Below are 26,120 nucleotides of genomic sequence, written 5' to 3' on the forward strand. Positions count from 1 at the left end.
GCCTCCGCGCTGTCCGGCGTCGCGTCCGCGCCTCCGCACCAAAAGAGAAAGAGAGAACACACGTGACTGTGCGCTGTTCCTCTTTCGCGTCCGTCGGTGGGGCAGCGTTTATTCACATCAACCGACACGGGTCGAAAATCGATTCGTAACAACCGTTCTCTAGCACGTTGCAAAGTAATGGGGCTCGGCCGGGACCACAGAAAAATTGTATCATCCGGAAATTCGTATTAGCCGTGATCGTATCATCGAGATTCCACTGTATATAGGTGGTAACTGTATTGTAATGCAAAACCAAGTATCTAAAAGAAAAATTCAACAAACATATGTACTACACTAGAACAGCAGGTACAAGGAAACGAATGAAACAGTACATTGTGACACATGAATTGTGCAACAAAAAATTTTTCGTTAACAAAATAGCTTGCTGTTAATATCTTCATGCAGGTGGCTCAATTGTGGTCACATGTGCATGGCTGTTGAAGTGCCCTTTTGGTTCATGTGTGACCTGCTGGCAACTACTGCAAGCGTGTGTGCCAAGTTCATCATTATGCCCTTGTTTAGACAGAAAGCTTCGAACTGCGTGCTTGAATGCGTTAATCTGCATGCATAAACACAAACATATCCCATACAATCTGCATGCCTTCCAATGGCTAACCGGTCTGATCTTAACATGCTGCTATATAAGCGCTGCTTTGGTTCCCTCTGTCTTCTTGGAATTGTTTCGATCGGTCCTGTCTACCTGCACGAACCTTGTACCAACGGGGACCTTGCGCTTTGGAAAGGTTGTCGCTGGGTGGTCGCCACCATGACTGCGCCTTTCGCCGAATATATATATCTAAAAAAAAAAAACGAATAGTAAATATTCGAGAATCAAATTAACAGTGATTCCACTCCTGCGCCAACTGCGCCAAAGTGCGCCAATTGGGATTTACTGCGCCATCCTGATACAATCGACGAAAATTGCGCCTAACTGCGCCAAACTGCACCAAACAGTCTCGGATTTGACGACGTCTATCGCCAATTGCACCACCGGGGAATTAAAACGTTCAACGTGACGATAGGGCGACTTAGTTGCAACCTTAGCTGCAAACAGGAGACGAGAAAGCTCTAGCGCGTACGTCCCAATTAAGGTCACTGGAACCTGGGAAGTACCGCAGCCCTTTTCTCTAATTAGCCGCCGCGCCGCCGATTGGTCAGTTGCCGTCAGGTATCTAAGCTGCGCCGGAGGAGATAAGCAGACAGACATCGCTCGCACCCGCCGCGCGTACGAGTCATCAACGAGGTCAGATTTTGCATTTTGTATAATTTAGTGTATGTGTAACTTTCGTAGAATTAAAACAAAACGAAAGGAAATGCCCGGGTGCTGCACGTTCGGGTGCAGCAACCGCCGGGAGTCCGGGAAAGCGCTTTTCGCGATACCAGTTAAGCGGAAAGAGCGACAGCAAGCGCCGTGCTATCTCTGGCTGCACCGGATAAAGAGCGACAAGTTCACTCCCACTTGGTGAACTTGTTGATATCGCAAAGCTGAGAAGCTCCTTGCGGTATTTCATCGAACTCCCTAAATGCCACAATGTGGTGGAAAAGCTTCTTCGCGCATTTGCTTTAAAGACTGCGGTTTGCCTTGAGTAATCAAAGTGAGGAGATGCTCAGAAATATGCAGAACCGAGCAAAATGTGGCTCGAAGAGTGACGGAATACGGGCGGCTGTGTCAAAAATAAGTGTAGTGAGAAAACCACTGCAATAAAGATCGATCGACCTGTCAATGTTGAAAATTAAAATATAGATTTTCTCGTGTGTTGTTTAAAACACGAACATGACCTGGTTAATTCTGTTTTAGCATCCCTTTTCTTGTAGTGCAGTCAGGGACCGTTTATTTTCGTAGAAATAGATATGTATGAAACATTTCGTGCGCGGTTAAATCAGTAGCCACGTTATTATCCACGCGTATAAACGATTTTGTGGCAGCGCTTGATACCTAGTCATCCGAAAAAAAAAAAATCTTGTGTGACACACGAGCATCGGGATCGCTTTGCATTTAGAACGGGTGGCGCACAGTTGAATGCTTCACTTTCCGAGTGCAGTAGCCGACCGATTTTCGGACTTCGCGGGGACTGAAAAATGGAGCAGTCCGAAAAACCGAACAGTCCGAAAAACTCCCCCCCCCCCCCCCCCCCAGGAGAAAAAGATTGAGGCTTAGAGCGGCTTAAGAAAAATGTCGCACTTTCGCCCAAAAGGCGGGAGCATGATTGCGATAGCCAATTAATAGACAGCGATACGAAGTAAGGATGTTAGTTTTATCGGCCGTATAAAGTTGTAAATATGCGCTTACTAACTAAATAAGCACGGTGTCACGCGCTCACAGGTTACATGAACAAATTTCGCTCGATGACTGCGGGCATATTGACCTTCGCGCTGTCTATTCTCTCGCTTCAACGCGAACGTCGGGAAAAAAAAAACGGCGCATACGACGCTAGTGGCACTCGGCGCACGGCCTTTGTACCCATCGCAGATCGCGGGCCACGGCGTAAGATATATCTTACACCGTGTCGCGGGCGCACACTTCGGCCACATAGCAGATCGCTTTCAAGATACGGTGCCTGTGCGGCAGCTCCGTCGGCAGCCGCAAGAGCAGAATGCAACTCCCCACCGTCTCCGCCGCCTTCTCCCCGTGCCCCGCGAGCGAACGAAGTCCGCGCACGACTCCGGCCGCCTTCCTCTCTCGCGTGCGTGAGAATAAATTGCGGTTGCTGGCTGACCCTCGCAAGCTTTCACCCGCACACAGCGTACGGACCGAACAAAAAAAAAAAGAAAGAAAAAAAGCAAGTGCAGCTTTTTAGAACGTTTTGTCGGCCAAGGAAGAGCGGGCATGGCCTTGGAGACGAGGGGATAGCGTGCGTCTACAGATCTTAAAGGCTATACAGGGGGGCACTGGAAGCCAAGCCAGCGGAAAATCCAACATGGCGGCCTCCAAGATCGGGTAGCGTGGCTCGGAGCGAGCGATTTAGTCCGGAAAATCGAACATTGGCTACTAGATTCGTCCGAAAAATCGCTCGCGAAAATGCATTAGCTCTATGGGAATCCTGCCGGTACATCTATGAAGTCCGGAATATCCAACAAGTCCGAATTTTTGGAGTCCGAAAAATCCGTCGGCTACTGTACTTGTACTTTACATCATATCTAGCTAAACGAAATGCGGTTTTGTTTGTGGATTTCACAGGGCCCACTGCGGCAGCCATCGTGCTGTTCTTCACTGTAGCAAGCCTAGAAAACCCGAGGAAGAGCTGCTCGTCTTTTCCGCGCAGTGTTGCCTGCGCTCGCTCCGGCGGTTGCGGTACTTTCAAAGTTCCAGGTTCCAGTGACTTTAGCAGTGCCACGCACGGCGCCGACGCGGCGTCTGCCTTGCAAGGCGGCTCGACGGCAAAGTGCGGTTTCTGCCGAGGCTCGCGGCTTCAAGGTTAATTGGCGATTCATCGGCGGACGTTATCTACAACGGAAACGCAGCTAGTAGCTTGTTTGAAGCGCAGCATGACGTGGTTATAATAACTGCGTGCCGCCAATGTGTCCATCATTTCTGTTTCTGGATATTACCGATGACATCTGGGCAAACTAGCAATATACGAAATGATATCAATTTGTGTCTGTGTGTGTCGCATGCACACAAGTGCATTTTTTTCTCCACGAGATCTGCAATAGATGGAAATGTTTACGAAGCTTCTTGTGAGAACATAAGAATTATTCAGGTAATTGAATGTAAATTGCAACTCGCTTTTTCGAAATACTTCAGGATGTGAAAAATCAGCTGCTCCAAGCTGCTCCAAAATGCCAAATTGCCTGCTCCAAAGTGCTCCAAAATGAAATTTCTGATGCTCCAAAAATTGCTCCAAATCATAAGTCCGCAGTAGCATCACTGAATTAATCAAATGTTCACTATTCAATATGTATTTGAGTATTCACCCACTCCTAGTATTATTATTATTTTTTTTTTATATCTTTCTTAGCTTAGCTCTGGCATGTAGAAATGCCATGGCTTTCATAAGGTGAGCAGGATGGCCAAAACCGTGTTTTCACTTTTGCCGAGTGGTGCACAGAGGGTGAGTCGTCCCTATGGGTGGTGCAGGGTATACGTTGGCAGCATCAGTTTCGAGCTGAAGGAGGACACAATCAAGCAGGCATTCCGCCCATTTGGTCCCATCAAGTCCATCAACATGTCCTGGGACCCTGTGACACAGAAGCACAAAGGGTTTGCCTTTGTCGAGTATGAACTGCCCGAGGCAGCACAGCTTGCCCTCGAGCAAATGAATGGCGTGCTCATCGGAGGACGCAACATCAAGGTCGGCCGACCCAGCAACATGCCACAGGCAGCACCCATCTTGGACCAGATAATGGAGGAGGCCAAGACCTATAACCGCATCTACATTGCATCTGTTCACCAGGACTTGACGGAATCAGACATTCAGAGGTAAGTGCACAACTTTGTGCTAGCCATTTTAGACACTCATTACAACAACGTCCCATGTGGCAAAAAAATATTTTTGTTATATCGTATACTTATTATAAGCATGCTAATATTGTAGAAAAAATACGATCAGGTCAGGTGCTACAAGCCACAAGTGATATTTAAAAATTCTATTAACGATTTAAAAACAAAAGGACTCCTTAATTTTTAAACTGCATTTTCAAGTGTAGCTGAAAACATAACCACTCTGTCTTATTTATTTATTTATTTAATTATTTATTTATTTATTAATACTGTCAGTTTTTAATAATACTGTCAACATTTGATACGATCGCGTTTCCACCTGAAAGTGAGTCTACTATGATTTGTTTGATATTATTTATATAAGATCTCCTCACTATCTTTAGACGTGTTCTTTTTGTACTCTTGTGGTGGTCAGCTTATGCAGATTACTTTGGTGATGTTAAAATGGGAATATAAATTTACTTGGTTCAGGCATGTTACATTCTTTTTTAAGTTTCTCTTATTTTTTCTTATGTGTACACAACATTCGGATGGTTTGTTAAATATGCTCATGGCTTGATTGTGAGAAGCATACTGGACCATACAAGTGAGTTTTTCTTGATACGTTCAAATTATACTCCAAAGTCCTGAGATTGCTTTCTGTACCTGACGTGTTGAAAAAAAGGTTATTACCTAAACATAGCAAGTGCAATGCATTGTCCCAAGTGGTTGCTGCTAATGCTCTGCTTATGTCTTTTTGCTCCAGTGTCTTTGAAGCATTTGGCAAAATCAGGAGCTGTAAACTGATCCCATCATCTACTCCTGGGAAGCACAAGTAAGTAAATTTTGATGTAACAAACTTGAATACTTAAAAGGAAGAGATCGAGACACCGACCAAAAAAGGTTTAAAAATACATTAATGTTTCGGCTCCCCCACGGGAGCCTTGTTCATAATGAAACATGCGGCAGAGCTTGCGCCCTTTTTATGTGCGGCTCAAGACATGACCAAGGCATTTGGCATACATGGACGGCAGATTTCCTTCGTTGCGATTAGGTGTGTGCGCCATGATTTGGATGACTAAGGATTCAAGGTAAAGACGCGTAGAATGATTTCGTTCGCTGGCGACCATGTGAGATTTGTCCCAGTTAATTGTGTGTGACGTAGTTGCGCAGTGTTCGGCTAGGGAATTCGACGCAACATGTCGTTTTTGGACGTCATTCCTGTGCTGTTGAAGTCTTTTCTTGAAGTTGCCAGTTTCTCCGACGTAGACATAGCGACAGTCCGCACACGTAATGGCGTACACCACACCTGGGAACTTGTCCTTTTCCAAAGGGCCTTTTACACGAACAAGCTCGTGCCTGAGTTTCAGGGAGGAAACGTGCGCAGCCTGCTCGTCATATGAGCGCAGAACTCGTGCAAGGGTCTCGCTTATGCCTGGGACGCCTGGAACCATACGTCTCAGGCTCTTCCTTTTAAGTATGCATCATCCCGACCAGACGGGCTTCCGTCATACTCTCGACTGCAAACAAACTTGAATGTAATGAAATTCTTGATGCTCCACCTTGTTCACTAGTCTCCCCAATCCTAAAATTGGGAACATGGCAGGTATGCACATGCAGTGAAACTCTGTCAGACACACTCATAACAATACCAACTTTATACAGTGGAACCTTGTTGATACGATTCTGCGTAATACGTTTTTCGAGATAAGCTTTTTTTTTTCGTTTCCCGGCCAACGCCCCATAGGAGCAATGTATTTTTATGCGGTTGATACGATCGCGTTTCACCTGAAATTGGATGATACGACTTCAAACTGGGTATTTCTGAAACTCGTAGCTTTATATTCAAGTGTACTAAATTAAATTACATTCCAACGACCCACGAACAACGTGTTAAGGGCTGGCGACACTAGCGGAAAAACGCGTGCTGCGCACCGGCGGCGGCAAAGTGCACCACAAAAGCTGCCGCTGTTGCACACCTGTGGATCATCCTCTGGTTCCTCTTGAAATACGCATGTTCTGGAAAACCCTGCATGCACAAAGCAGTTGGCGATCTTTTTCAGTAACCGTTCCTTCCATGAATGACAGAGCAAATGAATAGCACCAAGGAGGTCTGTGCTGTAGCCCTTGTTAGCATTGTAGGTGACAAAGCATCCTTTGCAGAAGTCTTTCGCAGTGAAGCTTGCATGAGGAACCGTAATACGTCCAACTGAACCACCCACAGTTTTCTCGACAGAAGGGCCACACAAGTTGAAACAGCAGCACGCGCCTGCTGTGCGCCAGACACTCGCAAAAACAGCCGAAGCTGCACAGGTGTAAAGTCATTATATCTCGATATCACGCGCCGTGCACCCTCACACTGGTGTAACGACTACAATTTAGGGATGGGCGAATATTCGGTATTGTCGAATATTCGATCAAATAATTCTATATTCGTTACTCGCTTCGATTTGAATTCAGGTATTCGATATTTTCGAATTATTCGGCGCTCCCAAATAGGCAGCCAGAAGCCACGGACGGCCGGTACATTTGGAGGCTATGCTTCACGTCATGGCTGCCATACATGAACTATAAATACATTTTTGCATTAAAGAGCCGGAAATGTGCGACGCAAAAGAGCAGGAACGGCGCTAGCGTACAACCGAAATGAAGCGGCGGAGTCCGCATCGCCATAGTCATCAGCGGAAATGATACGGGAATGACAGAATGACAGCAACGACGGAACACTTCGTGCCTATTTGTGCCTTTATTGCGTTTACCACCGCGCATAACAACGCATTGGCTGCGGGATTTTATAGTTAACATCCATGGGGATCGCATCGATAGCTGCCGCGGTTTCTTACGCAGCGGTTGCGGCAAAAAGTAGTTTCGTTTTGACTCAATACGAACGTCGGCCGCGTGCCTTAAACGTTCCATGATCGCATAGATGGCGACCGCGATTTCGTCTGCAGTTGTTGCGGCGAACGGTAGTTTCGTTCTGACTCGGTGTGTGCGTTGGCCCCGTGCTTTAAGCACCGCAATGTCACCGTTCATAATCGCGTCGATAGCGGCCGTGGTTGCAACGAACAGGTGTTTCGGTTTGACTCGGTGCAAAGCTGTCGAGGATGAAGAGCACCGGCTACATCGCAATGGATGTGCGATCTGTTGGCGGTCAGCTTACTGGTGAAAAAATAATCGGGATGTGCACGCAGTGGTGCAAAGCGTGTTGCAAATGATGGCGCGCGCCGCGGCCATGCTGCGAGAGAAGTCACAATGCCTCGATTGCCGCTGCGAGCGGCAATCAGTCACGAGATGACGAGAATTGCAGCTTCCGCACTGCTTTTGTGCAAAATATCAATAGGATTTGCTCATCCATTACACTAATAAAATCGTGCTGACGTAGTAAGCATTTGCTTATTGTTTTCTGGATACCCCAGTAATTCGGCATTCAATTAATTCGGACATTTTTTTTTTTGGTGCCGTGAAATTCGAATTAACTAGGTCTTACTGTAATATGTGATATATACTATTCGAACTATTCGATTCGAAATTATTCGACCAAATCACTATTCGCTTCGAAATCGCTTCGAGCCTCAAATTCACTATATTCGCCCATCCCTACTACATTGGATGCGCGCAGCGATCAACGCGAGACACTTGCCAAAGCTACCAAAACTGAACAAGCCTGAAGTCTCAATTATGTGCCCTGTCTCTGCGTCATTGGCGAGACAGGGAGGATGCACAGGTTCAAGGCGCCGCTTGGGCGCCTCACAATTTCGCAGAGTTTCTGGTTCGCTCATCATACTAAGCGGAGCCCGCCGTCCACAGGCTTCGAGTATCCCGGTCTAAAATGCACGCATTTGGGTTGGGACCACGTGACACTTCTATCAAAGCGATAATTTGAATAAAGTGATTTCGTTGTACCGATGGTTTACTGTAGTTTTTCTTCATTAATTGGCAACACTAACCTGTTTGATGAGTGAGTGGCATACCTGTCAAGTCTCACGGATTATCCAGGAGGCTCCCGGATTTTGGCCAATTACTTCTGGTTGTGTGGTTGACAGGAAAATCTCTTGGAAATTGCTGTTTTGCCACGTTTCTATCCACGTCCTGTGCTTTGTCTGGCCACACTGACCCCCCTTCCCTCTATTCTCGGTTTGGTTTTTGCGAACTTGGCAGGGGGGGGTATGGAGTTGTGCAAACATAATGTATTTTTTCATTCTGCATAGCCTTCTTGTTTGAATCAATGGTGACAGGCTTATAACTAATTGTTGGGTTTCTTTCTTTTTTTCAGAGAGTATGGCTTTATTGAGTATGAAACCAACGTGGGTGCAAATGAAGCCATTGCCTCAATGAACCTGTTTGACCTAGGTGGGCAATACCTCCGTGTTGGAAGGGTAAGTTACTGATGTTTGGTTGTTTGAATGTTTTCGAATGTTGATATAACGAACACGGATATAACACATTAATTATAAAAGTTTGTTCGTCATGCTTTATTTTAGTAGAGTGTTCTCTTGTTATAATAAACTCAAAGATGTGGGATCTGACATGGTATCAGTTATAGCGAAGCAAATTTTTGTTTGCATGTGCCCCAAAATAAATATTTTGATAGCAAAATGTCAAATACAGTCCGAGAGCTCCAATGTCAAGCAGATTGAGAGCTCCAAGTGAGGTGAGGCAAGGCGTGGTTAACTGTAGTTGCCAAAAAGTGGACCAGGTGGCGCGAGTTTGCCAAAGAGAGGGGAAGGAAGACGGGAGTGGCGGGAGGTGCGTGTGTTAGTGTGCGCGGATGGACAGCATGTGGACAGCGTTGGGGAAGAGTCGCAGAGTGCGGTAGCAATTCCTGGCGTTTGTGAAGCGTAGGTGCACTCCGCATTTTTTGCACGAAACATTTGTTTTTGTTCAACTTTGTGGCCCTCGTAACACATTGTGCAGCTTCACCTTTTCAGCATTTTCTGAGGATGGCTCAATGAAAAGTCCAATAAACTGCACCAGTTCTTCTGGAGCCACCTCTTTCCAGAACCCATCGCTCTTAGCGTAGCTGGGCAACTCCAGAATATGCACCCAAGCATATTTGTTTGTTTCCAGATGGTCTTTATCACCTCCGCAGTGAAGAAGAGCAGAAAGAAATCCTACGCCGTTGTAAACAGTCTTGCACTGCTCCGTAGTACTGGGCCAATGTGTTCAGGGCAGTCTTCTTGGCGTGAAGCGAATTTCCTTTGCTGCCAGTGGCAGATCATCCTGACCAAGCAAAGTATGCACTCTGCAGATAATCAGTGAAGCTCTCAGGCCGTGCATAAAGATCGGCAGATATGCGCACACAAGGAAGGAGACCGCTCAAGGCTGTAAACTAAACTCGCCAGTGAACAGCTGTGGATGTCCAAGGCTGACTGAAAACATTGTCGCTGTCAGCTTGAATCTGGTTTGCTGTCATATTTCGAGTCCACATCACTAAATTTAAGTGCAGGTGCAGTTATTTCCGAGCGGGACGCTTTTTTCGCGGTGCAGTCATGTGAGATGCCGCCGCCACGGGAACGACTTTCGATAAATGTGTAATAACACCGGCAGCGCTCCTCGCCGGGATATTGCAAGTGAAGCGAAACCGAAACTTGGAAAATGGCTGAAAATTCCAAGTCCACATGTTGGACATGCGGCGGATCTTCAGAAATGCACTTTTGTGAAATAAAATTACTTGGACACCAAACCAAAGCTCACTATTGAACAGCTTGCACTATTTTAGGGTACTTATCACCGCTCAGAACTGTCAGATGGCAAAGCCAACATCATAATTTGATTTTTGACTTGCCGGGAGTCTTTTCATCACAAAAATTTGATGTTAGTGTAGCGTAATAACGGGCGGTACGCTTTTTTCTTGAGGGCGACAGCCACACCCCTTCTCACTGCAACACACGCACATTAGTTCGCAAAAAGGTCCACCAAAAATCACAACATTGCCAGAGCGGGAAAATTTTAACCAATTCTGAAAGTGGAGTGCCTGGACGACCAACCACTGGGTGGCTCTAAGTGCATAAAAAACTACTCCAATATGTCGAAATCGACATTTTAAGGCATCGATCACCGGTGATCGATCTGAATAGGCATGGTAATGAAAGAGTTAAAGCATCGATTACCGGAGATCAATCTAAATAGGCATGGTAACGAAAGAGTTAAAGGAACAAGGTACAAAGTGGTATGCTCATTCTTGTGCAGTGTACATTGCAGGTACATCTTCATTCCTGTGGTCGTATCTTCAAGATTGTGTGCTACATGAAGTTCTGCTAAGGACGCGTGCTTAGACTGCACACTAAAGAATGTGCTGCTGACATACATGTGCACCGGCAGTGTATTTTATAGAAGTGCATGTGGAATTCACATCAAGCATTGTGGCTCGTCCTTGGAGAGGTGATGAAAGGGGACACCCTCAGGGTTGGCATGAACTGTTTCTGCGTAGCCATTCTTATAGCCAATCAGTTATGTTGCAGGCATTTGGCATGTCAAGGTTTTATGTGTGGATACCTGAACAGCCGAAGGGAAATGTGAACATAACAAACATGTGGCAAAGCAGTGTGAAGGCAAGACGAACTGACAGAGGATCCTACCAAGACTAGAGTGTCGGGCAGTGGTTCTCATCATTGGATACTATCCAAGCACTGGCCTAGACTGCTGTGAGAAAGGGCAGAGTAAATTTAGTGCCTTCATTTAGACTCATTGAATTGTTTCTTGTTTAAATGTGCTTCATCAAGCAATGTTTTCATGCTACTTTGCACTGCTAAGCCATTTCAAAGCATCGTCTATTTTTGCTCCACAAATTGCTCCCGGGGGTCTTGGGGCTATCCCACCTCTGTAATTACCACAACTGCTGCTTTGCCTGGTGTGATTGATGTGTGGTTCATGGTGCAGGCTATCACACCACCTAATGCTCTGACACCACCCAGTGCCCAGAGTTGTATGCCAACTGCGGCGGCGGTGGCAGCAGCAGCGGCCACAGCAAAGATTCAGGCAATGGACGCAGTGGCAAACAACGCCCTGGTAAGTCCACTAGCATCATGTATGCAACTGCTTATAGTGAACATTGTATGTATTGCAGATAAGTCAAAATCTTTGCAAGTTCTCTTATGAATGACATGAAATATTATAAACTCAAGTTGAGCATAATGTGGATAATACTGAATGCATGGAGCAGGCATCTTAGACTTTTGACTTTCCCCTATGTGATTACAGTTAAAGCTCAATGTGACAAATTTCAGTGTAACAAAATCCATGGTGCGATAAACCATTTTACATGTCCATAGAATGCCATGTATCTTTAGCCTGAATATAGCAAAGTGTTTATTTTTTTATTTGTTTGACGAATTTTTATTCCTGCTGCAAAAGAAGACTGAGGCATTAAATGGAAACTGTAACACTAAAAGATGAAGCCGTCCTTGGACATGAGCTCCAAGGTCATGCTGCAACTAAGGTTGTGTGAGGAAAAAAAGTGTTGGGGTTTGCAGACAAAACGTGTGCACAGTTTATATCAATAGTGCACGCATACCTTTTAAGTGGCATGGGAGTGACAGGACTTTGCTGCACAAACTTCTGCACTACATAGGAAGGGTCAAGTCCTTTACTGACATGCATGCATTCAGCGCAGTGCCTTGCACATGGAATTCATAGGCAGGTACTGCCTCCAGAAAGTGGCGTAGTGTTGCACGAACAGGTACACACGGGGGCAGTGCAATGTAAAAGTCGAAAAAATGTCAGTCGACCATGTCATGGTCCCTTTAAAAATGTGACCTAAATCGGAGGTTGGTCAGCAAGGCAGCAAAGAATACACGAGGAAGTGCTGCGCCAATGGGCGACACTAGAAAAGTCACTGCTGTGTGGCGCCAAGGACGTTATGGGAACTTGAGGGTCGGTCTCAGTTTTGGACTCCCATGCGTTCCATAGCTAGATACCATGGCTGCTGTGGGCTGCCACGACGAGCGCACTCACTGAGCTCGTCATCGAAATGCTTAGAAAACTGCGTGCACTGCACCGATTGGTCTCTTTGGTTGGGCGTGGCAATGCAAGCCAGCCTGAGCTTGCACTGCTCGCTTGGAAATAAGTGCTAGCAGGAGGCAGTGTTTGTAATCCATCGTTGGCCTCCGGCAACTTGTCAGAGTAGTAGTGTACGTAAAACCTAATGTTCTGATGGCATGCCACTGTCTTCTCAGCCTTGTGTCGTGGCTAACATTTTGTTTGTTTAGTGAAACTCGCAAGCCTCGCTGCACATACCCAGCAGGCAAAAAGAGGGTGCCGGAGCACACTCGGTGCACCAACTGCATGGCTGTGGTACCTGCACAGTATTTTGTGGCCACTTGAGTAGCACTTATCTCTGTTGTGCTGTGTAACCTATTGTGCCATGGTTAGCTGAGATGGTATAAGAAAGGGTTGACTCTTGTTAGACGAGGCACATCTTATGCGGGTGGCTGCAAGTGAAGCAGACGAGCCTTCCCTCGAGATTCTCATAATACTTGAGGGCACGCACCACTTTCTAATGTCGTCCATTCCGTCACACTGCACCAAACACGAAATTTTGAATAAAGTCACTAAATTTGGCGGGATGTGTGTATTCAGTGGCAACCACAGAGTCATAACTGTGCATTAGCTAGCATTTAGCCCTGGAATCCAAGCCTAAGCAATTTGTTACAGCGCCAGAGTCTTTGGAGTGTGGGTGTTCGGTGGTGCATTGTAACTTGGCCGCAGGGAAATAGAAATTGTTTTGTGCTATACGATGCACTACGAATGTTTATAACTCTTACGTGTTTCCGTTCTATGTGGGCCAGCTAAAGATGAGTTGAACTGCTGCTCTTTCTATGGGGCAGTCTGAAAGAAAAGCCAAGCTGTCAGCTGAGGACTAAGTCATTGTGCGTGCCTTTTAAATACGTAAGCATTTCTATGCCTACCCAACGAGGAAACCCGGCCGTTTGTCCATCCGTCACGTAAGACCATCGCTTTCAAGATAGGGGCCCGCAGCAGCTAATGAATTGACCTTCGTGCTGGCTCTTGCTTCAATGCGAATTAAGTGGCCAGAACACGGTGCAGATGAAGCTATCGGCACTAGATGCGCTCTGTCCCCATCGCAGACCACTTTCAAGATGGGGCCCGCGCGGCCGGGCCATACACAGCCGCCGCCGGAGTACGGTTGATCATGGTTCAGAAGGGTTCAACGCGGATGGACGAGGCACTAAAGAGCAGTAACAGCTTATGATAACAGCTTATTGGAACGTCATCAGTGCACCTGGCACCGCTACCTGTAGTAGTTTGCTTGAGTCATCAATTCACCTTGCGCTGCCGTCCGTAGCAGTTTGTGTCACCGCAGCACTGTCGTTAATGCTGGTCAGACCAAGTTTCATAACATTGATAATAACACCGGGCTGCGTGGAGATGAGCAAGTGGCACAATGCTTATGCATACATAGACATCTCGGAGAGGAGTTTCTGCGTGAATTCTTTTCTGCCCATGTTTGTACAGTTGAGTCTCGCTACAACGAAATTCACGGGACGCGCAAAAAATTTCGTTGTGGTGGAACTTCGTTGACGCGAAATTGGTATGTAATATGTACGCCAAACAGCAAAGCTGCGAACGAAACTGAAACCATCGTCCGGGAAACCTTCGCGATGGCGTGGGGGCAAAGGTTGAGACGTACCGAAGGCAGTCGATTGATTAACAATTTATATCTTTTTTATGACATACATCTCATTAATAAAACTTTTATGCATGAAAAGTGCATTCATTTTGCTGTCTGTTTATGTATTACATTAAATATTGAGTGCAGTAGTTCCTTTGGAAAAAACATCTGCCGTAACATACAAAAAACACCTATTTTCCCCATGGTAGGAAAAGAGTTAAATAATGCCTACCTAACTCACAAACAGCGTGCTAGATTCTATCGCCATAAATCATGGTAAATTAATTTCCATCGTCTTGCAACACATTCTGGCCAGTTGTCAGTCCCTTTAATTTTTATGTATGTAAGGCTTCGACTACTTGCACATATTGCTCCCCCCCCTTTTTTTTTCTTTTCTTTTTTTCAGGGGTGAGTGAAGTTAGAATGTGAGATAGCCCAAATTTTTCAGCCTACTGTTTTCGTTAGTTTGTGGCTTTCTATCAGTTAGCAGCATTTTAGCTTCAAGTACAACAAGACAAGCTGTACTGTGTGAAGTCTTGGGAATGTGCATTGCCAAGTGCATACCCTCTGTTTGCAGGCATTGGGACTGTCGTCTCCAGGGGCAATACGTTCTTCGTCAGCAGCGGTACATCAATCTCATTTTTTATTTTGCTTCTTGTGAGCATTTGTGTGTGTTTTTATTACAGGTTAGACAGTTTTTGCAGCATGATTTGTAGCATTTCCTTTTAACAATCTTGATGCCTATCTTTGTCTTGTACAAACATTTTGTTGAAAGATAACAAAAAGTGCAACACACTAGCTCATTCAAATTCATGTATTGTGCAGACGTGGCACTTAATGGCAAACACAGTTTATCCCCTTTGAAGGTCATTATTGCAGATTTAAGTTCTTCCGAGTGACTAAGTACTTTGAGAAAAACAGGTAAACTATCTTTAGATGACAATAAAGCGACATGCAACTTTTTAATGTGGGCAGTTTTATTGCGTGGTTTATCGTTAAATACATGTATAAACTAGCATAATAAAATTTTTGTAACTGTAATTAGACTTAATAATTAGAAAAAAAGACATCCACCCAATCAGAGCAATTGCTACAAAGGAAACCCATACGGGTTCCTCGAAAGAAAAGCCTCCCAGTTGAAGAAAAATTCGTCCAGGACTCGAACCCGGGACCTTTCCGGGGCAGCCCGTCTACCATCTGAGCTAACCAAGCGGCTAGCAGATGCCAGGGCAAAGCCACCATAGAGCGAAGTGAAAAATCAGTTTTTACGAAAGCCAAGGGGTGGCAGCACAATAAGAATTCTTTTTTTCCTAGTCACAGAAGGTTGCACCTCCAAAGCAAGGCATGGCAATATTTTGTTTCGAAGAGGTGTGTTTTTTTCTAATGCCCCGTCGGCACCGTACATGTTTCTACTGACATATATGTAGTGCTGTGATGATCCTTAAAGGGATACTGACACCGGGGTTTCGTTTACTTGTGTTAAATGAAGGTCCTATAAAATCGCCGACCGATTTTACGGACTTCGCGGGAACCGAAAAATAGTCTGAAAAATCGGAACAGTCCAAAATACTCGTTCACCCTAAAAAAGAAAATTTATTAGGCTTAGAATGCATAAAAAATCTTTAATAATGCCCTGCCTCGTACTACGCTTGGAGGTGATCAGATTTGTTCAAATTTGCGCAAGACTGACGTCGTCTCCACATACAGTCGAGCGTCACCGCATTGGCGATCTCCGCTAGCGGAGATCACCACCGAGATCGAAGAAACGAGCCCCGTTGCGTCGCACGTGACCTCTGCGATCAGCTCCGGCAGCGCGTCATTCGCTTCGGCCTTACCATTCGGCAGGACCTTGAATAAAGTTGATTTCATTTATTCATTCCCATTCCGCGTGTAGCCCAGTGGAAAAGTGTTATCTTGCTAACTCTGTAACAGCTCAGTAACGGCGCGCTGCCGAAGCTGATCGCGGAGGCTACGCTTCGCACCACTTAGCTCTCGCGAAGGCACAGGAGGTGGCGCCGATCGCACAAATGCGAAGCCGCACACGTCAATAGCAACCGACCTTAAAAGATTATAATAAGAAACAAATTTCACAAAAAGTGATTATGACGATAGTGCTGACTGAATAAAAGAAAAAAAGTGCCATCCTCTAGAGTGTTTTGTCAGCTAGGGAAGAGCGGGTATGGCCTCCGAGACGGGAGAATGGGGTGCGCCTTCGTGCGTCTCCCAATCTTGGAGGCTATACAGCGGGCCGCTGGAAGCCAAGCCTGGGCAAGCCAGCAAAAAATCCAACATGGCAGCCTCCAAGAGCAGGTAGCATGGCTCAAAACGCCTGATTTAGTCCAGAAAATCGAACTTAGGAGCCTTTATTTGTCAAAAAAAATCTGTCACAAAAATACATTAGCCCTGGGAACCCTGACGGTGCATTTATGAAGTTCGGAATATCCAACGAGTTCGAATTTTCGGAGTCCAAAAAATCAGTCAGCGGCTGTATCTCCAAACTCTAGAAAAATAGTGACAAGCCTCAGAGCGCCCTAAATAATTTAATGCCATGTGAACCCAGTCTTAACAATACTGGTTTTGACGATATATTGAATGTAACAATGAGTAGCCGGGGCACCATGAACTTTGTGTGTGTTCTATGACAAAATAAACCGTTAATGGTTAGAACTATGAAATCTGACTACTAGGTTTCTGTGCCAACAGGAAAAGGGACGCATAATCCTGGAAAACAACAACAAACAAACAAAAAAGCAAGCAGCAGCAGCTGCACCTTCACTGCATAGCCAGCTTCACGCTCCTCTCTCCGTCACTCTTCCAGTCCTCCGAAACACGCGTCGACTACGTCGATAGAACCAAAGGCCATCGGCGCAGTTGATTCGTGTTTTGGGGGGGACGGGAGAGAGGAGTACGAGGCTGGCAATGCAGTGAAGGTGTGCACTGTGCAACATGCAGGTGGGGGCAGTGGTAGCATCGTCTTGATGTTCCGTATGAAGTCTAAGTGCGATAAGCTCGCGGTCGCGCACCGTGTGCTGTAGGTGCGAGGGAGAGCTGAGAAGGATGGCGGCTTGGTGCAGCGGCGTCTTCCAGGCGCACAGGGTGGAGGGGGGATGCGTGCCATCTCCTCATGGGAGTAAAGAGTAGGAGTGGGGTGGTGCGCGCGTGCTAGAAGGGGGTGCAGGTTGGTGGATGTTTGAGCATGACAAATATTTGTTGCAATAAGGTTATTTCGGTATCATTTGTTTTCATCATCATCAGCCTATATTTATGTCCACTGCACGACGAAGGCCTCGCCCTGTGATCTCCAATTACCCCTGTCTTGTGCTAGCCGATTGCAACTTGCGCCTGCAAATTTCCTAATTTCATCACCCCACCTAGTTTTCTGCCGTCCTCGACTGTGCTTCCCTTCTCTTGGTATCCATTCTGTAACTCTGATGGCCCGCCGGTTATCGATCCTACGCATTACATGGCGTGAGTTGACACACGCACTCACCGCTGCGTTGGGTATACCTATGACAGTGGTAGCCTCCGGGGTGCTGTTTACGCTGCGCAGCAGCACAGGCCTCATGTGCTTGCTTGTTATTGCTTCGCCGTTCCAGTGAAACTGTAATTTAACTAAAGAAGACTGCACATTTATGGACTTGTCTTTGTGAATGTGCAATGAAGCTGCCACTTCTTCTTAGAATACATATTTTACTTTCGTGTTATGGCCAATTCCTGAGAAGGAGAGTTCAACCAAATTTTTATCCCCCTCTGTTCTTGTGTGTCCTTTACTTCGAAATGGTATGGTGCCGTTCAAAGCATTCCCCAGGGCGCAACCCGAGGTTTTTAACTCTTCCCCTACCATGGGGACAATAGGTGTTTTTTGTAGGTGACATCAGATTTTTTTTTTTTTTCTGAGGGAACTATTGCACTCTCTATTTTATGCAATACATAAGCAAAGAGCAGAATGAATGCACTTTTCACGCACAAAAGTTTTATTAACGAGATTTACATCATAAAAAAAGATATAAATTGCCAAAATCAAAATTGTGGGATAAAATTGAACAAAGTTTGTAAAGACACGCTTGTACCTACTAAGAAAAAAATGTTACGAAAATTACGAGATATACAAAACGGACTGTCGTCTAATAGGCACTATCTCCAAAAAAAGAAATCGATGTTTTTCAGTGAACAGGTATTTCGCTACAAAAATTTAACTGCAAGCACTACAGTTGGGCGTGTCGGACTGCGGTCCCTGATGTTCCGGGCTGGCTTGCGTCGTCGTCGCTCTCAGAGTCAAAGTCCGACGAAAAATCAGCATTCTCAGACTCGCTGCTGCACGCTCCATCGATAAAATCAGCTGCAGACGCAGCGAAACCACAAGATTTACGATCTTTCAAAACGCTCGTGCCGCTCTCAGAGGCAGACATTTTTTCTTTGTATACTTTGACGAACTTCGGAGCGCGTTCAGAAACTACTGCCTGGTAGGAAAAAAGCGAACTGCTTAGAAAACAAAAATATAGTTCTCCTTCACGTCCAATGGTCTAGTATGTCTGTGAGCGGCGCAGAAGGTCTCGAAAGAGGCATTTCAAACCATCGATAGTGGGCTCATGACGCCCAATGGGTGCGGTAGGTAAAGAGTTAAGCTCGTCTTGCAAAAAGTGTTATCTTTTTTCTACCGCTGCAAACAGCGGTAGAAAAAGGTGTCCCTTCATATCCATGAATCCGTAGGGATTCATGGATATGAAGGGAAGCTTACCGTCCAACCTTACCTTACACTCGTACCATCGGACACGGTTGTAGCCTTACGTCACCGACTAGTTGCTTGATGAGGTTTGTTTGGTATGTCAAGTGTAACAGTGCCTTCGGTTTATTTCTTCAGCTGCATTTGCATTACAGATACTGCAACAAGCCAGAAAAAAGCTTGTGGCACAATTTCACACATTTTTGCTAAAATGCTTAGATTGTGCAATACTAGTGGTCGGCTCCGTCAACCACACCCATGTTCTCAGTGTTGTCTTCCTGATTGCTGTCATCATCGTACTCATCCGATGAGGTTTTCTCTTCATTGGATGGAGTAACATAACCTTCCCCTTCGCTAAAATCGCCATTTTCAATAAAATTAGGAGAACCGTTCCCGTAAAACGTAATTGTGGAGAATGTTGCCAAGCACCTGCAGAGGAAAAAAAGCGTCACGAGCCGAAGATGCTATTTTGCTTTTTGTTTGCTTTGTATAGTGCCGCCACTTCTAGGGAACATGGTAAAATAAAGCTCGTGTACACTTGTATGACTGTTCGAAATATGATGCCACATATCTTCCGAGAAAAAGGATGTGCGCAGTTTAAAATGCCTTGGCGCACAGCGGACTGGCCCAGCCATTCCTGGATGGCAGGTGGCTCTCATAAACAGACCAAAGGGTTAAAAAAAAAAAAAAAAAAACCATGCAACTACTTTCCCTCACCCCTTCCCTCCTCGGTGTCATGTCCAGCGATTTTGCAAATTTTAACGTAAGTTCAAAGGTTGGCAGGTAGGCCATCTTCATGTTTCTATCAAATTGGAAATTCAGCCTCCGAGCTCCATATGTCCTATCTTGTAAAACCATCGTGAAATGCAAGAGGCTTGGATACTCATAGAACAGCATACGAAATTTTTTCTTTGGCAGTGTCATTTAGCAAGACTTTTTTAACCCTTTGGCTGCCACTTCCAAGTATACTCGTTTTGTCTTTCCAGCGCGTGTTCCCAGCCTCTCCAGAAGTAACTCGTGCAAAAATTAACATCGCGTACCTCTTGTGCCATCTATTGAGAGGTCGTAACAATACCTAAACTTGTCAGGTAAATTTCTATTAATTAGCAAGTGGAGCAAATGGTCTCGGTGCTCTGTTGCTCAGTCTCAGCAGGACAACCATGGCAAACCAGTGTGGCAGGTTGCAGATGAAGGGTTTTGTAAACTTTTGATGAATTCTGCTTCGGAAGAAAGCGATGATGAAGAAACAGTTTCTATGTAGCACCAAATATCCAGTGAACTGGCACACGGGGGCTAATAAAAGGAACCCTAAGCTACAAAACAGGATTTGGTTCCCCTCACCACCACCCAATTTTTTGTTTTATGATGAACGTTTGCAAACGGATGGCGATGTTGACCCCTGACTGGCAGTAAAAATTGACCATCTGAAAGACGTGTATGACTGCAAGAGCAGTATGTGACAAGTATCTACATTGTTCACAGGCCCTGGGGCTGTCGTCCCCTGGAGTGATTGGTTCCTCACCGGCGGCCGTCATCCCTCCTCCTGGCCTGACCATTCCCACCTTGGTTCCCCCTGGTCTTGTCGGGCCGCCAGGTGTCCTACCACAGCCAGTGCTGGCTGCCAACGCACCAGGCATCATCACTGGTCAGTCACATGATGTTGAAAACTTCATCATCACTGTGGCAGCAAATGTCTGCCTATGATCAGAGATTTGTTTTTTTACCAGTGTAGTATGTTGTTTCTATTTGTTTCTAGTTTAGCGCAAAAGTAATTTATGTTGAAGGTTTTAGCATCCGAATGTTTGATATTTTTGTTAAGGCAGGCAATATTTTCTTTTCACAAAACTAAGTTCCGTATCGTCCTTCGAGGTTTAAAACCTGCCTTAAATATAACTTTTATCAAAATAAAAAATATCTGGATTCTCCCAGGGCATAAAATAGTGTCAGCCTGCTTTATAATGAGTTGCTATAATAGAGGGGCGTCATGCTGTTTGCAGACAGGTCTGTAAGTCATAAAGAGTGGTAGCCATCGTGATGCATTCATTACCATGTGTTATGCAGGTGTGACTCCTATGCCACCGACAGCCGCTCTCATCCCTCCTCCAACCATAGTGACCACACTTCCCATGTCGGCACCTAAGCCTGACCTCCTGAATGCAGCAGCCGCAGCTCTGGCTACGACCACGACAGCTGTTGAGACGGTAATGAGTCAGGCCACCTTTAGCCAAACTGCTCTGAGCCAAGCGGTGCTGAGCCAGGCAGTGCTGAACCAGGCAGTGCTGAACCAGGCGGTGCTGAAGCAGGGCAGCCAGGTGCCAGTAGCTAATGCTGCTGCTGCTGCACCAGGCGAAGCACCCAAGGAGGATGACGATCTGGCCAAGAAAATTGCTGAGGAGCTCGAGCCGCAGACACTGCAGCAGCAGGAGAACATGATGATCAAAGGCTCCAACGCACGGCACATGCTCATGAGGAAGCTGATGCGACGCACAGAGGTAAGCTCAAGGGATTCCCGAAAATAGCTGCCATGCAAATTGGAAAATAGGTTAAACCAGAATATAGATCGACCCATTGTCTTGCAGTTAAAAAAAATTTGCATAACAGTTGATTCCAAAAACATACTTTTGTTTGACCAATTCACTCATTCATCGTTGGAAGGTAACTGAACGTGAACTGTCAATATGCAGCACATCATTGTCAGTGATGTTTGTGCATTTGTGACGAAGCACTTCTTGGAGGATGATGGGCACTCGGGGTTGGGGCAGAGTGATCTCAGCAGCGGGATTCTCAGTGTTCTCGGGTTGTCCCCAATCATACCGCCTACTAGTGGCACTGATTTAGGTTCTAGCACCAAAAAAATCAAAGATGGAGGAGATATCATGCTTGAAAAGCTTGCGGCCCTTTATACGAAATGCCTCACAACTTCAAGTGTACCAGAGAGCTGGAAGAACGCTAACATTATACTTATCCATAAGAAGGGGAACGTTAAAGAATTGAAGAATTACAGACCCATTAGCTTGCTTTCAGTATTGTAAAAAATATTCACCAAGATAATTTCCAATAGAATCAGGGCAACACTTGACTTCAGCCAACCAATAGAACAGGCTGGCTTCAGGAAGGGATATTCTACAATGGATCATATCTATGTCATCAATCAGGTAATCGAGAAATCTGCGGAGTACAATCAACCTCTCTATATGGCTTTCATAGATTATGAAAAGGCATTTGATTCAGTAGAGATACCAGCAGTCATAGAGGCATTGCGCAATCAAGGAGTACAGGAGGCGTACATGAATATCTTAGCAAATATCTACAAGGATTCCACAGCTACCTTGGTTCTCCACAAGAAAAGTAGAAAGTTACCTATCAAGAAAGGGGTCAGGCAAGGAGACACAATCTCTCCAATGCTATTCACTGCATGCTTAGAAGAAGTATTCAAGCTCTTAGACTGGGAAGGCTTAGGAGTGAGGATCGACGGCGAATATCTCGGCAACCTTCGGTTTGCAGATGACATTGTCCTATACAGCAACAATGGAGACAAATTACAACAAATGATCGAGGGCCTTAATCGAGAAAGTGTAAGAATTGGGTTCAAGATGAATATGCAGAAGACAAAGATAATGTTCAATAGCACGGCAAGGGAACAAGAATTCAGGATCCCCAGTCAGCCTCTAGAGTCTGTAAAGGAATACGTTTATCTAGGTCAATTACTCACAGGGGACCCTGATGAATAAAATTGGGTTGGAGTGCATACGGCAGGCATTGCCAAATCCTGACCGGGAGCTTACCACTGTCGTTGAAAGGAAAAGTGTGCAATCATTGCATTCTACCGGTGCTAACATATGGGGCAGAAACTTGGAGGTTAACAAAGAAGCTCGAGAACAAGTTAAGGACCGCATAAAGAGCGATGGAACGAAAAATCTTAGAAGTAACGTTAAGAGACAGGAAAAGAGCGGTGTGGATCAGAGAAGAAACAGGGATAGACGACATTCTAGTTCGGGGATAGACGAAATTTGCAGGCGCAAGTTGGAATACGCTAGCGCAAGACAGGGGTAATTGGAGATCGCAGGGAGAGGCCTTCGTCCTGCAGTGGACATAAATATAGGCTGATGATGATGATGATGACCAAAAAAATTACAGTGGAACCTCGATTACACGTCCCCCGGTCATGCGACGACCTGCATTTTACGTCGAATTGGTTTGGTCCCGGCAGAACCCCCATAGAAATAATGTATTAAAAAACCTCGATTATATGACGCAATTTTACGCCAACCCCGCCTTGTACGACGCCTCTCTCGTACTGTTCAAAAAAAAAATAAGCCCTAAGCAGACGCAGGCTGGCACGTGAGCACACTGCAGCCGGCTGATAACGGGTGTGCAATACTGTATTTACCCAAATGTAACGTGAGGGGCAACTTTCTAGTCACGCGAAATAAAAATAAAATACAACCGCAAAGGAAACCCGAGATGAACGGAAAAAGAAATGGTACCGTTATTCAAGGAATTGAAATTCGGAAACTAGTTCTCTTCACTATCATTGTCGTCTGAAGATAAAAGGAGACGGAGCTTTCTTTGGTTTGTATTATCGGGCAATCACTTTCGTAGATAGCTACACTTTCGCGAAATTTCGCGTTACTTGGCATTGAAAGCGTCACCGACAAGTGTTTCTGGCGCCGTCCTAAGCTCGCTATCAGCGCCAAGAGAGCTGCTGGCAGTATACTTCCGAGGGGTTCGGTGCCGGGACAAGCCAAGTCTCGCGAAAGCGAAACAATCCAAAAGTGATTGCCTGAGAATCAAGACATCTTCCGTGCCGCTGAGCTTGTTTGAGATTCGAGTACTTCTTAAAAGACCTCACAACCATTTTATTCGGAGTCAGTACCAGGCCACTTAATGTTCCACAGAGCCTTTCCTACTGGCCTCGCATTTAAAGAGGGCCTGCCGCTAGTCCCATGATCCGCAAATCCTTGATTCATTGACGTCGAGACACCGGGCCGCGGCTGACTTTCCCAACTCCTTGGCCATCAAAATTGCTCGTCTCTCGAAGCAGCCGTCATACCGAATGCGCTGTATTGCCATAACGTCGCAAATGAACGGAGTAGAACCGCAAAAGGCCATAGGGCGGGGGAGATCAAGCATGTTGGTCCCAGGGAACCCTGCTAAGCTTCATAAAGTGCCAATTCTGGTAGTGTAACCCTATTGATACCTTCCTCGCTGCTGCGTTTTCCTGGCTGCTACGTCACGTTTTCGCAATCCCAACCTAAATCCCATTGACTTCCATATATTAACTTCCCTGTGACATGTCGCCAATCTGTAATGTTCCTGCATCTTATGTTGTGTTGAATGTGGCGGTCATGTAAATTTAGCGGTGCAGCCAGCTTTTACGCTGCAGCAAGCGACCGGCACGTTGTAGATACGATGCAGCCGTGCAGGTGCTGTATCTTGAAAGCGATCTGCGACATGCGCAAAGTGTGCGCCCGCGCGGACCTCATCGCCAAAACGATCTGCGATGTTGACAAAGTGCACCTAGTGCTGGCAGCTTCGTATGCGTTGTGCCTTCGACGTTTAGTCGAAGCGAGAGACAGCGCAAAGGTCAATTCGCTCATTGCTGCTGCTGCGCTTCCTCATGACAGCGTTTTGATAGCGAGTGTCCGCGGTCATCGAGCGAGATGTGTTAATGTTTACCCATGCGCGCATGACATCGTGCTTGTTAATTTAGTTAGTAAGCAAATGTTTAGAAGTTTATACGGCCGGTACAACTACTATCCTTATTTCATACAGCTGTCTACTAATTTGCTATCGCAATCATTACTTCATCTTACGGGCAAAACTGCGACCTTTTTTTTTTTCGCGGTCCCTTGAAAAACGTATCAACGGGGTTCTACTAACCGTGTACGTTTTCTTCTTGCCCGAATCGTCAATTATCGCCTTCTGAAAGGCGTATAAGTGCGCGCACGTCATCTCGGGAATGTTTTCGCGCGCCACTGAACGCCTGAGCACATCAAGTGCAGGGAGCGTTTTGGCCATCGGGGCTGTGCCGCGGTCATCGTTGCAGCAGCAGTCCTCGTCTACTTTCTCGCTAAGCATCGGCTAGGCTGTGATGTGGTCCGGTCCACTCGACGTGGGGACCAATGAGAGATTGCGCAGCCGCGTGACGTAGCCGGTTGCTTGGCGACTATAGATCCCGCCTAGATCCCGCTGTGCCAGCTAGTCTGTGCCGGTCATTCCGCTGGCTCGCCTGCCGCCGCTGCTGCTCATGCGTTGTATGATCTGCAGCGGATTGGCAAGGCCTTCGGAACAGCCAATTTTTTTCCGTATTGTGAGCAACGTATTTCGGCCGGGGAATGTTACGAATTCGTATCACGCCGAAATTCGTACCATCCGGGATCGTATCACCGGGGTTTTACTGTAAATGAGGTTTCCCTATATGCATTTACTGGAAATGTGTCAATATAGTGGCTTGTACCTATGCTACCAAAAGGTTGCTATAAAGCATCTCATGCATTGATGTTTACCAAAAACTTGGTCTGCAAGTCTGCTGTTTTCAAAGTCATTGCTGGTTTCGTTTCCACTGGTACCATGCCACAAGCAAAATCGGCACTTGTATCATCTCGTACGTGTAAGCTTCACTGTCTTTTATCTAAAACTGGCTTGATTTTTTCCAGGCAGTCACCTAGCTTTACAGTGTTTACAGTTTGGTCATACGTTTAGCAAGACTGATAATCTAACCACTCTTAGAACAAGCAGATGGTTGCAATCGCTGTCATAAAAATTATTTGTGCATTGGATTAATGTAGTAACTGTTTATTTTCAAGGACTGATTGCTAAATGCACAAAATTGGGAAACAGGACACCAAACGAGAAGAGAGGCACTGAAAGATCTGCGCTCGGTCTTTCTGTGTGTCTCTTCTTGTGTGGCATCCTGTTTCCCAATTTTGCACATTTAGCACTCGGTCATTAGAATGAACTAACTAGCCCCTCAAGACATTCTCATTATTTTCAAAGGAATCTTGGTTACTGATGGCATTGTAGCGCAAATAAACATACACAAAGAACACAAGATTGGACACTATGGGCACCAGTCTTTGTGCCTGTTCTATTTGAGCTACAATGGATGCACCAAGTATCCACCCACTAGCCCAAGAGACAAGTTCTACTTGGAAGGCCTGATATTGGGCCCTGTGTATGCTTGCTCAGTTTTCAGGGAGACTGATGTTGCACAGCTATCTGATGGATGTTTACTGTGACTTGGAATGCCTATCTACCTGTTATAAAAGATTGTAGGTGCCAATTCACATTATCACTACAATAAT

The 26,120-nt window shown here is 45.8% G+C and overlaps 1 protein-coding gene across 11 annotated transcripts in view; it reads left to right on the forward strand.

Moving 5' to 3' along the window:
- LOC119456419 (poly(U)-binding-splicing factor half pint-like) overlaps nucleotides 1-26,120 on the forward strand; it is a 75,414-nt gene that overhangs the window by 39,975 nt on the left and 9,319 nt on the right. For 10 of the 11 annotated variants that reach the window (XM_037718180.2, XM_037718171.2, XM_049664715.1 and 7 more), the window contains 7 exons: nucleotides 4,118-4,459; nucleotides 5,226-5,294; nucleotides 8,733-8,835; nucleotides 11,339-11,467; nucleotides 14,668-14,715; nucleotides 20,296-20,458; nucleotides 20,875-21,305. In XM_037718180.2, coding sequence (XP_037574108.1) covers nucleotides 4,118-4,459; nucleotides 5,226-5,294; nucleotides 8,733-8,835; nucleotides 11,339-11,467; nucleotides 14,668-14,715; nucleotides 20,296-20,458; nucleotides 20,875-21,305 — 1,285 coding nt within the window. The remainder of the gene's footprint in view (nucleotides 1-4,117; nucleotides 4,460-5,225; nucleotides 5,295-8,732; nucleotides 8,836-11,338; nucleotides 11,468-14,667; nucleotides 14,716-20,295; nucleotides 20,459-20,874; nucleotides 21,306-26,120) is intronic. The other variant, XM_037718202.2, reaches the window with a different exon arrangement.

Source organism: Dermacentor silvarum, chromosome 1 (assembly GCF_013339745.2).
Source record: "Dermacentor silvarum isolate Dsil-2018 chromosome 1, BIME_Dsil_1.4, whole genome shotgun sequence".
Classification (NCBI taxonomy): domain Eukaryota; kingdom Metazoa; phylum Arthropoda; class Arachnida; order Ixodida; family Ixodidae; genus Dermacentor; species Dermacentor silvarum.